The sequence below is a fragment of the Accipiter gentilis genome, chromosome 16 (assembly GCF_929443795.1).
Source record: "Accipiter gentilis chromosome 16, bAccGen1.1, whole genome shotgun sequence".
Lineage (NCBI taxonomy): Eukaryota > Metazoa > Chordata > Aves > Accipitriformes > Accipitridae > Astur > Astur gentilis.
In genome coordinates this window covers 23,159,500-23,172,460 of record NC_064895.1, presented here as the reverse complement: position 1 = coordinate 23,172,460, position 12,961 = coordinate 23,159,500, and the positions used below count along the sequence as shown (strand labels likewise).

Here is a 12,961-nt window from a genome sequence, read left to right as displayed (position 1 = left end):
CATGTGTCATCTTCTGGGGGGGGTTGAGCCCAGGTGGCAGCTGAGCCCCCACCCAGCCACTCACTCCTCTGTCCAGGACAGGGGAGGATTGGAAGGGCAAAAGCAAGAACAACCTGTGGGTTGAGATAAAGATAGTTTAACAGGTAAAACAAGCTGTGTTTGCAAGTCAAGCAAAATAAGGAGTTTGCACAGTATGTCCCATCGATAGGCAGCTGTTCAGCAGCTTGTGGGAAAGCAAGGCTTCGGCACGTATAACGGTTACTTGGGGTTTGAGTGCCATAACTCTGACCATCCTCTCCTTTCTTACAACTTTATGTGCTGAGCACGACATCATATGGTCTGGGATATGCCTTTGATCAGTCGGGGTCAGCTGTCCCAGCTGTGTTCCCTCCCAACTTCTTGTGCCCCCCCAAGCCTGCTCGCTGGTGGGACAGAGCTGGAAAAAGAAGGCCCTGAGGCCGTGCAAGTGCTGCTCAGCAACAGCCAAAACATAGGTGGGTCATCGTGCTGTTGTGGTCACAGATCCAAAGCACCGTACAGGCTGCTATGAAGAAAACTAACACCATCCCAGCCAGACCCAGTACATCGTTATAGGCATAAAGTGACTTCAGTTACATTTGAATAACAACATTTGCCAGTTAATATGTCTAAACGGCTCTTCATATTGAAATTTTTACCTTTGAAACAATATTGTTAATATTAACAACATTGCCTTCAATGCATCTCTTTTAATTTTCATAGCTAATATGTGCTGAACAGGCAGAAGGGAAGTCCAATAACCCATCACCTTGAGAACATCCAATTTAAAGGCTGACAGAAGAAGGTGTTCTATGGGCTTTTGTAGTGAGAGAGAGAAAATGCAAAGGTGAAATTTGGAAAACAGCACGAGTTTTTGTAGTATGGATTGCAGCACTGAAGGAAAGAGTAATCCAAGATTGCTACCCATAAAATTAAAGCATGATAACATTAAGCAGTTTATCAGGCTTTCACAGTGGCGCTTACTGCGTGAGAAGGAATCAAGTGATGAGATTATAGAATTGGAGCTGCTGTCTCAGGACTAATATAATCTCCTTTTTTTATTGCCTATTTGGAAATTTAGCCACTGTCAAAAAATCATCTGTCCACAAAATCCAATACTAAAGATACAACATCAGCGAAAGCTGCAAAGAGCACTCAGTGTTGGGTGGTGCAACTAGAAGTTAACAGCTTTTGTTGCACAGGGGAGGAGGAAAACAGGTGAAATAATTTGGCAATTGTGGACTTCATCCTGTATATAACAAGCATCTGTTCTCAGTAATTGTCGCTGTTTAATCTGGACACAGTCCGCAATCACCGTTACTCTAACCAAAAGCCACAACGCCCAGTGGCAACCACCGCGTAGACCAGTAGATGACAAATCATTTTGTCCAAAGATCCTCGGCTTTTCCATTTGGCAGGATGCAAGAACACAGCACCAAGTAAATGGCTTCTCACAACCAGGCATCAAAGACATAACAAAAAATAAATCAAAGCTTCTTGAAGCCAGAAACCTTAAAAATCAAGTATAGCTTCTGCTGCCAAAGTCCCACCATGTTGCATTGCTTCATCCCCAGTGGGAGTGTTACACTTCAGGTGCAAATCAAATCATTCATCCTCAGCTACCAGCTGTGAGTTTTCCAAATAAACAAGTGAAGAGGAAAAGTGGAGAGGTACAGGAACAAGTTGGAAAGCGAGGTGGTTTTTTTTTTCCTCCATCCTATTTCTCCTAACATGGGCAGGTGCTGTGCTTCCTTTACCCCTAGCAGCTCCTTTTTTTTTTTTTTTTTTTTTTTTTTTTTTTTTTTTTTTTTTTGCATAGTGTGGGTTCCAACCCCAGCTGGTGGTGGGAAGAATCATCTTCCAGTAGCAGTCTATGCCCAACACAAAATGGGTTTGATGAATTAAACCTGTTGCCTACTCTGTCCCCGGTTTGTCCCATGAGATCCAAATCCCTCTTTCCTATTAGTCTTTATTACTTCTCCAGGTTCATCTGGCTCTCCGGGGACCCTGAGCAACCACCCGAGCAGGGGCCACAGGCACACCAATGTTCATCAAGTGCCACCGCTGACTACTCCAAAAATATATCCAGTTTCAATTAATTTCTGGATTAACTCAGCCCGCCCTGAAATATGTCTTAGTCCTGGATTTATTGTATGGTTTCCTTGCTCAGATCCACCCTGTAGGCAACAAGTACAACACTGTCTGCTGGCAACCAGGGAGGACACGGTAGGGTCTGAAAAGAAAGGTGAAGGAAAAGAAAGATTGAACTCTGGTTCCCTTTGTGTATCTTGCATGAGTTCCTTGTGTGTTACACCCTGCACTTGCCTACTGGATCTCCTCATTTAGAGCAGGTCTATCAGGCACTTCGTAATTGGCTTTTTACTGTCCACAGACACCAAGCCTGCAATCACTCGCAGCACTAGGACCAAACCACTTTCTCTTCTGTGCGATGACATGGAGAAGGCTGACATCCCGGCATGTTTTCTAACTGTGCCCTCTGTCAAGCTCCTCATTATTTCAGTTGCAGAGCCAGAATAATTAAGATATGTCCTTCTTAGCTTTTATAGCATTGCTTTTGCTGACTGTCCAGTTCCTGGGAATCCTCCAGCACTGAAATTCCACCCTGTTTGCTGCAGTCTCTGATCATCTCTTGAGTAAAGTTGCTGGTTTTTTCCATCAATCTGCTTTTGTATGAACACAGGCTCAGGCAGGGAATCAGGGAGGGACAAGCTGAATGTGTGAATATCTGGTAACCAGAAAGTGTTAACTGATGCTCTGCATGTGGCATTTGGTTTCCACATCCAACATCTTTCCACCTGGTCATTGATGTCAATCCAAGACCCCTTAGTAGAGGACTGCAGGGTGGTTTTAGGGAGCTTTCTTCTCTTATGGCTCTTCTTTCACCCCTACAAGTCACTTTGGGAATTCTGGAGTTGCCCATTCTCTCTGCCTGGCCAGCTCAGCACAGCTGAGGCTTTGCCAGGAGTCTGGAGGTGGCTACAGTTCTGCATTCATCCCACACCGATTTTGGCAGGTACGTCTATGCACTCAGACTCACAATCTGCCACGGCTAGAACTGGCAGAATTGCTCATGCTGGATGTGGCAAATGCGCAGCTTCTTATCGATGACTTTGAAGGTGACCAAGGGGTGAGTTTGTTCTGGAAACACAAGGGAAATACTTCCTCATAGGCTGCAGCCAATTTGGACAGAAACTTCTCAGCCCGTGTAAACCTGGTTCCATCACCATGATGACAAGCTGGTGGCCTGTGTTGGCCCTAGGCAGGTGAAAACATCCTCCAGGTAAAACAGAAATGAAAGTCCATGATGGAGAATACTAAGGTGAAAAGGAAATCCTTTTGATCCTTTGCTGAATATAGATGATTCCACATTCATCAGCAAAGATGAGCGGGCAGGGGATGGGTGCTGGGTCTCCAAAGTGTACCTCCATCGATGAAGCTGCGCAAGTGACCATCAGTTCCATAGGGCCTGAGCAATCCTTCCTCACCATCTACAGCAGAGTCCAGCAAAAATGAGGACAGAAAGCTGAAGGGCATAGTTGAAGTTTATAGTCTTGTCTAACATCATTCAAGACAAGGAATAGATCAGGAAATAAGATTTATTTCTGCTTCCACACTTCTAGAGCAAACATTCATGTTTCCCTACCATCCAATAGCACTGCTGCTCTCCAGCTAGGGTTAGAGACTGCTGCTCTGTAATCATCTCTGAAATGATGTTGAGGACCCAACTTTTCTGCAGAGTGCCATGGCTCGAGCACCATTCTCCCTCTGTTGTTTGTTCAGCTCTGTGTCGTGCCAGTTTGTGTCTTTGGAGACTGTATATTCTCAGGTGCAACATAGAAAAAAAGTCTCCTCCTCTGCCTCAGGGACAGCGACACATGCTGCTACTCTGTCTTTTGAATGAAGCTTCCCAGGGAGATAGCATCTGTTTTATGCAGCAGATTTGGTGCTCAATGATGTGAAAGCCATCTGATTTCATACTTTAAGCCTATAACATATACACATTTTTGTAACCGTAATACTTAGCACTCTCGCCAGGTATCTGAGCCATGGTCTTACAGAGAGTTAAGGTGAAAAAAAAGCATTCAGTGCAGCACAGGGAACTTCTGATCTCTGAAACTGCAGGAAAACAGAAAACTCCTTCCCTCACCTGCTAGTTGTATGAATCCAACTGATGTTTCCATCAGTCTAGAAGTTTTCTGAAGGGAAAGACTCTATTGTAGCACCTTGAGACTGTTTTTTACCTAACTATGACATGAAATTCATTCAAGGTATGTGATTGACCCCTATACACTAGATTGCTACTGGCTGTAACCTACTGCACGAGACTTTGAACTAACTTGCCTTCTGCAGCTTGAAAGAGCTGGGCAACAAATACAAGGTCTTAAATGACCTGAGTTTCCCTCAAGAAAGCCCCTCTTCTCAAGAAGATTGATTTAATTCTGAGTTTTCTATCTACAGCCCAGAAAGGCAAATAGAAAAGGAGATGAACAAGTAATATTTGGCAACAAACTATGAACACAAAAAAGCAGGGTTTGGCTTTAAACATTGCCCACTTCAACTATGTTACTTGGAATGCAGAAGGTGAATAGAGATGAGAGGATGCAGCAGGGATTGAATCTAGCGGCAATTCTTATAAGGTGCAGAAGTGACCTAAGGAATTAGTTCTCAAATCTACAGAGCCCTTCCTGAAAAACCAGTGACCTGAAACGGAAGGTCCTGGCCTTCAGGGACTCCCCAGAGACAGACATCCGAGGTGGTATTCACCTATTAAAATGGGGGACTCAGCACAAGTGATCTAATCCACCTAAGCCGTGGCAGGTCAGCAAGCTCAGCGACAGACAGGGTACAGCAGGGCCGGAGAACACGGTTGTAGGAGACACAGCTGGTGGCGGTGGCTAACAGCAACCCCCTCCTTCAGTGCCTGATGGGGAATGGCGGCTTGCCTACACGGTTAGCTGTGACCCATGGTTAGACTGATCACCAGCAGTAATGCTCAGGAAGCCCATATAACCTTGGAAGGTTTCAACATTATTTTTAGGCAGAAACTACAAGGGCGATGAAGCTGGAAGGGATGACTAGTGACTAGCTCAGCTACCGACTATACCAGCAATCAGCCCAGTATAGAAGATTTGGGCTGCCATCACTGTACTTCAGCAAGGGCAAGGAATGGGCATGGTTTGCTTTATGGGGGACTACCCAGTGACAAGTAACTCTGTTATCCTTTTCTTCCTCTATTTGTGTAAATCCATTTGTTGGAACTGCTTGCATGCAGGTGGAGAAGTGCTGTCCATTAGGCACCCAGCTGGCTTAACCCAATCTCCCATATTCTTACAACTGTATTTGGGTGTTACTTCGATGAGAGCCCCTGGGGATTGAACCTGGCCCTTGTTACTGCCAGTCAGTGCAAGGCAGGAGGCTTACATTAGATTAGCATTTAATCTGAGTGGTTGTCAATATAAGAACCTGCTTCTTTCAGTCACATGTTCCGAACATACTTAAGGCATACGCATCATTTAAAACTGACAAGGAGACGTACAAAAGTTCATTCATTTTACAGCACTAACACTGAGCCCTAAAAAAAGAAAATTACAAAAAAAAAAATCTTACCCTGCGCTTACTCTTCCATTCTTTTTACTTACAAAAATACATTCATTTTCTTAACAAAAGTACAACTCTGATAATCAAATAAAATAATGAGATTTTCAAAATATAAAAATACTCCGCTACATTTCATCTACAGAAGCTTTCTATTTGATTTTGGCAGTTCCCTTTATTACTACCATATGCAAAGCGAGGACTGAATGCATCTGTTAGGTAAATATCACATTGTCTCTCTGGAAAGAGGAAAACAGTTTGTAATCAACTAAGTTTACCTTGCAAGAGAGTGAATTCAGATTCAGTGTTGTGCAATTTAGAGGCAGCTGCACAACTGATCTAGAAATAATATCTTAAGCCACATTCAAATTACTCCAATCAACCACAGCCAGCAGTTTCTGCAACCCTTTTATCACTGGGCTAAGTATTCGGCTTATGTAAACTGACACAGATCCACTGCCTTGTAGCTACAGATTTATAACAGCTGAAAACATAACCCATTAAAAAACATTAATGGCCTTTACTGGGACTTCTGGTTGTTTTTAAAGACATCTATTCAGAAATACGCAAATATCACAGAATAAATCAAACCCCCAAAACTGTTTTCTATGATGTTTTGGAGCTATGTGATATTACTACATAACTTACCTAATTCAAAGTGCAGTAAATCTACTATTTCAAATTCCATCAGACTCAAAATTGGGTTTTTTTTGTTGTAAACACATATGCCCCAGGCATACATATCTTGATTTGTCCAAGAACTGAAACAAAAAATCCCCAGACTTAGATGTCAATTCAACAGAAATCTTAAACATAGTTAACTCTTACCCACACACACTCAAAATATCCCTAAAAGCTCACTCACGATTAAGTGTTTTGCTGAATTAGGACAGTTCATTAGGCCTTAAACTTCAAACTTTCCTGAAAAGGTTTCAGTATTAAACTTGATGAGACACTCAATGGATGCACTGATTTTACTTCACAATAGCTTTAAGAAAAAGCTTTCCCAGTTTCCCAGCACTGGAGTCACTTCCCAGATGGCCCTGAGCAAATTACTTGTAGTCACTGCCTCCAGTGACACCTACGGCAAGTGCTCCCTAACAGCATCAAGCCAGACCTCCAGAGGCACTTCCAGCATAAAATAAAGGCACCCTCCCACATATTCATGCAGTGAAGCCAGTGGGCTGTGTCTTGTGTTGCATTGTGCTGATTTCTTCAAGGTGAACAAGCCTTCAACTCTGGGATTCATCACTCTCCCCTCCAGATTTAGGTATGTCTTCAGAGTCCAGCCATTTTAGCTTAAGCTTGGAGCCAGCCTCCAGAGGTCTCTGTATCTCCACTGACTACAGAAGCAGCCCAGAATTACCAGGTCTGAACTTAAGTGCTCCAGAAAGTGCCTGAGGTTAGGTGTGTCTTTCACCTACAAAATGAGTTCAGCACTGTGAATCTATAGTAGAAATGAGGTTTCAGTTAATGTATCTCAAGCATGATGACATATCCCTGACTGAAAAAAAATCACCATTTAAAAGTCAGGTGTAGCCTCATTATTATAAAACACTGTGTGCAAGCTGAGATTAACAGCCATGCCATGGTGTTTTGTGAGGCAGAGAGCCTACACCACATGAGAAATGGGTGAGTATCATGATTACATAAAGGCCAAAATTTACAGCAATTTGAATGGCATAGTCTAATTTTTGGAAGGGACTACTGATTTGGGGTATCCTGAGTGGAGATTATGTTTTTGAAAATGTTAAGTACTCATTCTCTGACAAAGATGAGTTTACAGGTGTCAGAAGCAAGGAACTCCAGTAATGAGAAATGTAAGGTTCTGTTTCATATAAAAATCTATGAAGTTAAATTACATCAAAATATCTTTCAGAAAAAACTCTGTGTGAGAAAATCCTCAAAACATGCCTGCATCAGTGATTTGCTTCATTTCAAAACAAAGTAAATCCTAACTTCTTATAGCATACTTCAGGATTCCCAAGTGCTTACCAGACACAACAGTGTGCAATTTATAGGTAGACTTTTTGTTCAAAATCCACCCCAGGCTCTAAGGGTGAAATACATCACATGAATTAAAATTTGGGTTCTGCATCACATTTATACTTTTTTCCCTTGATCTACAAGTCCCTAGAATCTCTTGTTGTAATGAAATCACAGCCTTCTGTTAATCATTGAAAAATGAACAAAAAACCCCCAAGACTTCAATAGCTTATGTTCCTGAACATTTGTAATGTCTTTTTTAGCACAGTGCATGGAGTTCGATATATATTTTGCATGGTGGTGTCCTCTCTTGATTTCATTACTGACTGTGTCAGAATGATCCTTTATCCTTTTTGATAAAATGTGAGCAGAGAAATGTCCCAGAAGACTCTCACAGAGTTTGTGCATGGGATGTGAGACTGTATTTGTAAAGTTACTGTATTCAGAGCTTTCAGACAGAAGTGTCCTCTTTATGGTCATCCAGGTTCTCTGTGCTTTGATGGCTCCTTCTGTTAAAAGCAGAACAAATGATACATGAACAACTTCTGGCTTTTACTGCTAACTAATCAAGCTACTGTTCGGCAATCTCAAACAACTGAGAACCACCAGCAAGGTGTAGTTGTTATGGACAGTGACTAAAGTACCTAAACAGGAGGACCAGTCCCATTTTAGATTGTTTAGCCTGTCCCCTCTGGTCTGCAGCTGTCACTAAAGAAAACAGCCGGTGCACGAGAGGCCTGTGTCATATCTGCCGACCCCATGCAGGTATCTTAGATACCTTAGGGCAATGAAGTGGTCCCAGATACCCATGCTTAGGGCGTGGAATCGATCCCTTGACAAGGAAATCAGTTTCCAACTCCATTAACTTGGGATAATAAAAACAAGATGGAGTAACAATATATGGCGATATTTAATCCATCAATCTGCTAGGATAAACTGTTCTTACATTTGTCCTCAGTATACCAAGGCTTCATTTGACAAAGGTGGATAATTTTGAGCTAGGCAAGATTTTCTTTGGAGAGGGAGGAAAGGGGAAGAAGGGAGACTGATAGGGTAAAAAAGGTCAAAGCTCTCCTTTCTTTTTCTCCCACGATCTCCTGCCTACGCCTCTGAATGGTTTGGATGTTTTTCATATGCCATAAACACCAAGAATGCAGTCAAGAATCCCATTTTCTTCCATATACAAGTAAATTGTAACTATTGACATTTTCTCCAGAAATTTAATCTATGTAGAATATTCTTCATTTCTGGCTTGAAACACTGCCCCGCAATACTGCTTTGTGCACCACCCCAGAGAAAAAGTAAACTATAGCAGCCAATATATCTGATAAATGGTCCTCTAAGCAGGTAGTACTACACTACAAAAATAAGATACTGGAGCATGTAATGGTACCATTTAGTTAATAATTCAGCTAATAGAGTGTTGTTTTGTTTTGTTGTAAGAAATATAGAGGTATATGTTGGTAGCTAATAATTTTTGCCCAGTATGACTAAGAGCTGCTGCGGCGATGTTACTGCTGTTTGCTGCCAGTTCAAACCTACCTTAACACTTCAAGTGCAAGCTTTGTTTCCTTCCGACTTTCTTCAGTGATTGGGTAGAAAAGAAGTATAAATAAACCTACAAGGATGAGGATAGCAGGGACCACTCCAATGAGGATTTTCAGTGTGAGGATCACATCATTGGATTGTCTGCACATCCCTGGCTTGTATCCAGTAAACCTAAACAAATGGAAATAACAGTGGTGGGTATGTCCAAAGCTAAAAGGCAGTTGTTCATCTGAAGGCTCCCTTCCTGCGTTACTCCTTTCCCCCCAAACTAATTAAGACTTTTCTCCCTTTTTTTCCCCCTACACCTCATTTTTTCCTTCCCCTCATTACATGTTTCAAATCTTGTTTTTCAAATCTCATCTTTGTGCTCGATTTACAGGTAACTGCATTACCTCTGCATTTTCTCATTATTATTATGTAACATTTAACTACTAAGAGAAGCATGGAATCCCATGTAACGAAATTGATCTGTTATGTGTTTCCTATTAATATTCAGCCAAGTATTTAGGCTCTGCTTTAAAAGTGTGCAAGTAATCTGACCAATTTCAACAGCAATAATTAACTTTAATTTAAACACACACTTAAGCACTCTTCTCAAGATAGACAAATTTACTCAAGTGCTTAGAGTTAGGTACACACTTACAGCTCATTGATTCAGGTCTTTCATGCAGTCCCACAACTGCTGATATACTCAAATTTCCATTCCCAATTTGTGGAATGGTTTTATTTTTCTCTGAACATACACCTATCAAAGCTTAAGCTCATTTAGCACCACTGTCTTCTGTGTTCTCCCACAAACACCTGCCTTGGCAAACTGCTGGGAGCTAACTGGAATGCAATTGAAAAGGGGCTAATTGGTGAACAGTGATTTGTTTGAGGGTGTGTGCTGCTTTTGGCTGGGATAGAGTAAATTTTCTTCATAGTAGCTAGTATGGGACTATGTTTTGGGTTTGTGCTGAAAACAGTGTTGATAATAAAATAACCGTTACGCGTGATGGAGCCCTGCTTTCCTGGAGATGGCTGAACACCTGCCCGCCAATAGGAAGTAGTGAATGAATTCCTGTTTTGCTTTGCTTGCGTGCACGGCTTTTGCTTTACCTATTAAACTGTCTTTATCTCAACCCACGAGTTTTCCCACTTTTACTCTTCTGATTCTCTTCCCCATCCCACTGGGGGGGAGTGAGCAAGCAGCAGAGTGGTGCTTAGTTGCCAGCTGGGTTTAAACCACAACAGGGTGTTAGCAGTAAGCATCTAAAATTCCTAAGCTTGAAATGTTCAGCCAAGCACTGCCTGTTACTTAGCAGTTTCGGCTGAAGGCCCTGAAGCAAAACATTCTGGTTACCAAAACCTAACTTGGAGCCAAAGGCTAGATAGTATTTCAGACAAGTTCCCTTCTAAGCTTTTATTGTGTGTTTGTGTGCTGTATGTATACTGAAACCTAGCAGCTGCAGACAAAGGCCCTTTCTGCTAGGTCATGCACAAAAGCAGGGCAGGAGATGGCTGACCACTTTCTCAAACTGACTGTCCAGTCAGAACAGACAAGGCAAAAGTAGAAGGAGAACACAAAGCATCTTCCAAACTGACATGGTCTAGGTGACGGGCAGAGCTGTGAGAAAGACTGTTCCTGACTCTGATCAGTGTCCAGTTCCCTAAAACCATGCAGGAATCAGTGATCCTTTTGTGCTGAACAGGCCACTAGGCACGCCTGAAAGCCCTCCAATCCATGTAAAGACTTACAAGCTCATATACAGAGTCCAACCCAGATGCAACAGGGAATGCACAAAGCAGCTGTATCACTTGTGGGGGACCTTCATCTGCTGGGCTTTCACGTTTAGTTCTTTATTCATATAAGCCACCAAAATTTACAAGAGCAATTTGGAAAAAGGAAAATCTAAAGGGAAGTCAGGTCCTTCTGAACTGAAACATGTTAGGGCAGGCAACTTAATGCTCAGTGGTCTGGCTTAGATGATAACAATCCTGTCTTTAATGGTTAGATATCTGGAGCTGCTGGCACTTTCAGGCTCAGGGCAAAAAGGCAATTAACTCTCCAGGGTAAAGGCAGAAGGCTTTCAGAGTAGATCCACTAAATGGAAACACAGTGTTACTTACTCCAGGCCTGCTGCAGAAATTCCTAAGCCAATTCCTGCTGACATCTTGGTAAAGAAAACATAAGAAGAATAGAAAATGGTTTCATGTCCTTTTCCATGAGGATTCTGCAGGCGAAAGTTATCAACAACATCAGGCAGCATTGACCTAGAGATGAGCAACATACAAGAAAACCTCAAGCCAAAATCTCTTCTCAAAGTCCAAACTTTCTGAAAGAGTATATCCCTCCTCCCTTCTTAAGATCTTATTGAGGTAGTCATGCACATGAAAGAATCCAGTTCAAAAAGTTCTACTGCTGGACAGGAGGGCAAAAATCCATGTAAGAAACACATGGCCACATATTATGAGGTAGAAAACCAGCTGAAAAACTATCAAACACCTGCTGGGAGGTGACAGAATTCTTTAGACTGACTGTCATTCCAATCAGAAGTTGTGTTACTAAAAAAAGAACAACAAAAAACATGTTTCTTAAGATTTCAAGGGGCTCTGAATCTCTGAATAGTTTTACTCTGAAATAACTCTATTGACAAGCTAACAAAATTTTCAGAAACCAATGAGGCCTATTCTCTCTCTATTTCAAAGAGACTGAATTTGGTAATGGGGAATCAGAATAGAAGCTGCTCAAATATCAACTGTGAATTGACATTTTATTTCCAATATATGTCATGATTTACTGTTAGAAAAAGGGCTTCTCGCCCTCTGTGCAGAAAAGCTTATGTGGTCTGACAGCTTATTTCAAACTACGTTTCCACGATCTCTTGGAGTTTTCAGGGCATTGTACAAATGAGTAATGCAAAACAGCTCTCAGCAGTGGTCTTGCTTTCTGGTCAGTTTGACTGAATAATAATTACTTGCTTCGGAGAGAAAATGTCCCACCCTGCTCACCCTTGAGTAGTTTTTTTTACCCACATTTTTTCAGTCCTCAAGAGAAAAGGACCTTGAATTCTCAGTTTCTTTTAATCATATTTTTGTGTTATTTAATCTATAACAGAGGACTGCTCAATCAGGAATATATAGCTTGGCTTACATTTCCTCTGCTACATTCTTAATTGCTCAGCATTAATTAATTTATCCAACTTCATAATTCCTGTAGTTCTGTTAGAAACCAAGCCTAGGCAACTGATTTACTGTTATCGCAAGTTGTATAGCTACTTAGATAATTGATTCATTTACATACTCTTATGTACAAAGACGAGCTACAGTTACAGTAGACGTAATCTGTTAATAACAGGGCAACCAAAGTCACGTCATTGCAAATAGCCTCTATTATAAAAGCAGAAAAAAATTCTTGGAAGAAGTGACTCTTGCCAAACTCTGCCTCTTTTAGAGGCAAATTCCATGCAGTAGTACGTACATACAGACATATACCCCTTCCCCAACTCAGATGTAAAATTCTCCTACCATGGCAACAGAAGAGATGCTGCAATGCTCAGACCAGAGACGAATGCCACTAAGTAAGCCAGGATCAGGTTTGGAATGGTCACTAGCATGACTGCAAAAGGAATCATCCACTGAAGATGAAGAAAAACAGTACATTTAACTTACATTACGCACTGCTCAATGGTATATAGACAGTTCCCTTCAAAATATAAGATTGTGTTATAAAACAGTTCATGCACAGCAACACCTAATACTTCAGTATTTTGGTGAAATGACATTTCCAAAGAGCCCTGAGCCAAACTCTATT

At 41.7% G+C, this 12,961-nt stretch overlaps 1 protein-coding gene across 5 annotated transcripts in view; it reads right to left on the bottom strand.

The window, feature by feature from the left end:
• Nucleotides 1-12,961, bottom strand: part of MFSD2B (MFSD2 lysolipid transporter B, sphingolipid) — a 103,682-nt gene that overhangs the window by 57,695 nt on the left and 33,026 nt on the right. For 4 of the 5 annotated variants that reach the window (XM_049818454.1, XM_049818455.1, XM_049818453.1 and 1 more), the window contains 4 exons: nt 12,676-12,785; nt 11,278-11,421; nt 9,163-9,339; nt 4,457-8,129 (listed from right to left, as the gene is read on the bottom strand). In XM_049818454.1, the coding sequence (XP_049674411.1) occupies nt 8,072-8,129; nt 9,163-9,339; nt 11,278-11,421; nt 12,676-12,785 (489 nt within the window). In that variant the 3' untranslated portion in view covers nt 4,457-8,071. Of the gene's footprint in view, nt 1-4,456; nt 8,130-9,162; nt 9,340-11,277; nt 11,422-12,675; nt 12,786-12,961 lie in introns of those variants that run through there. The other variant, XR_007508294.1, reaches the window with a different exon arrangement.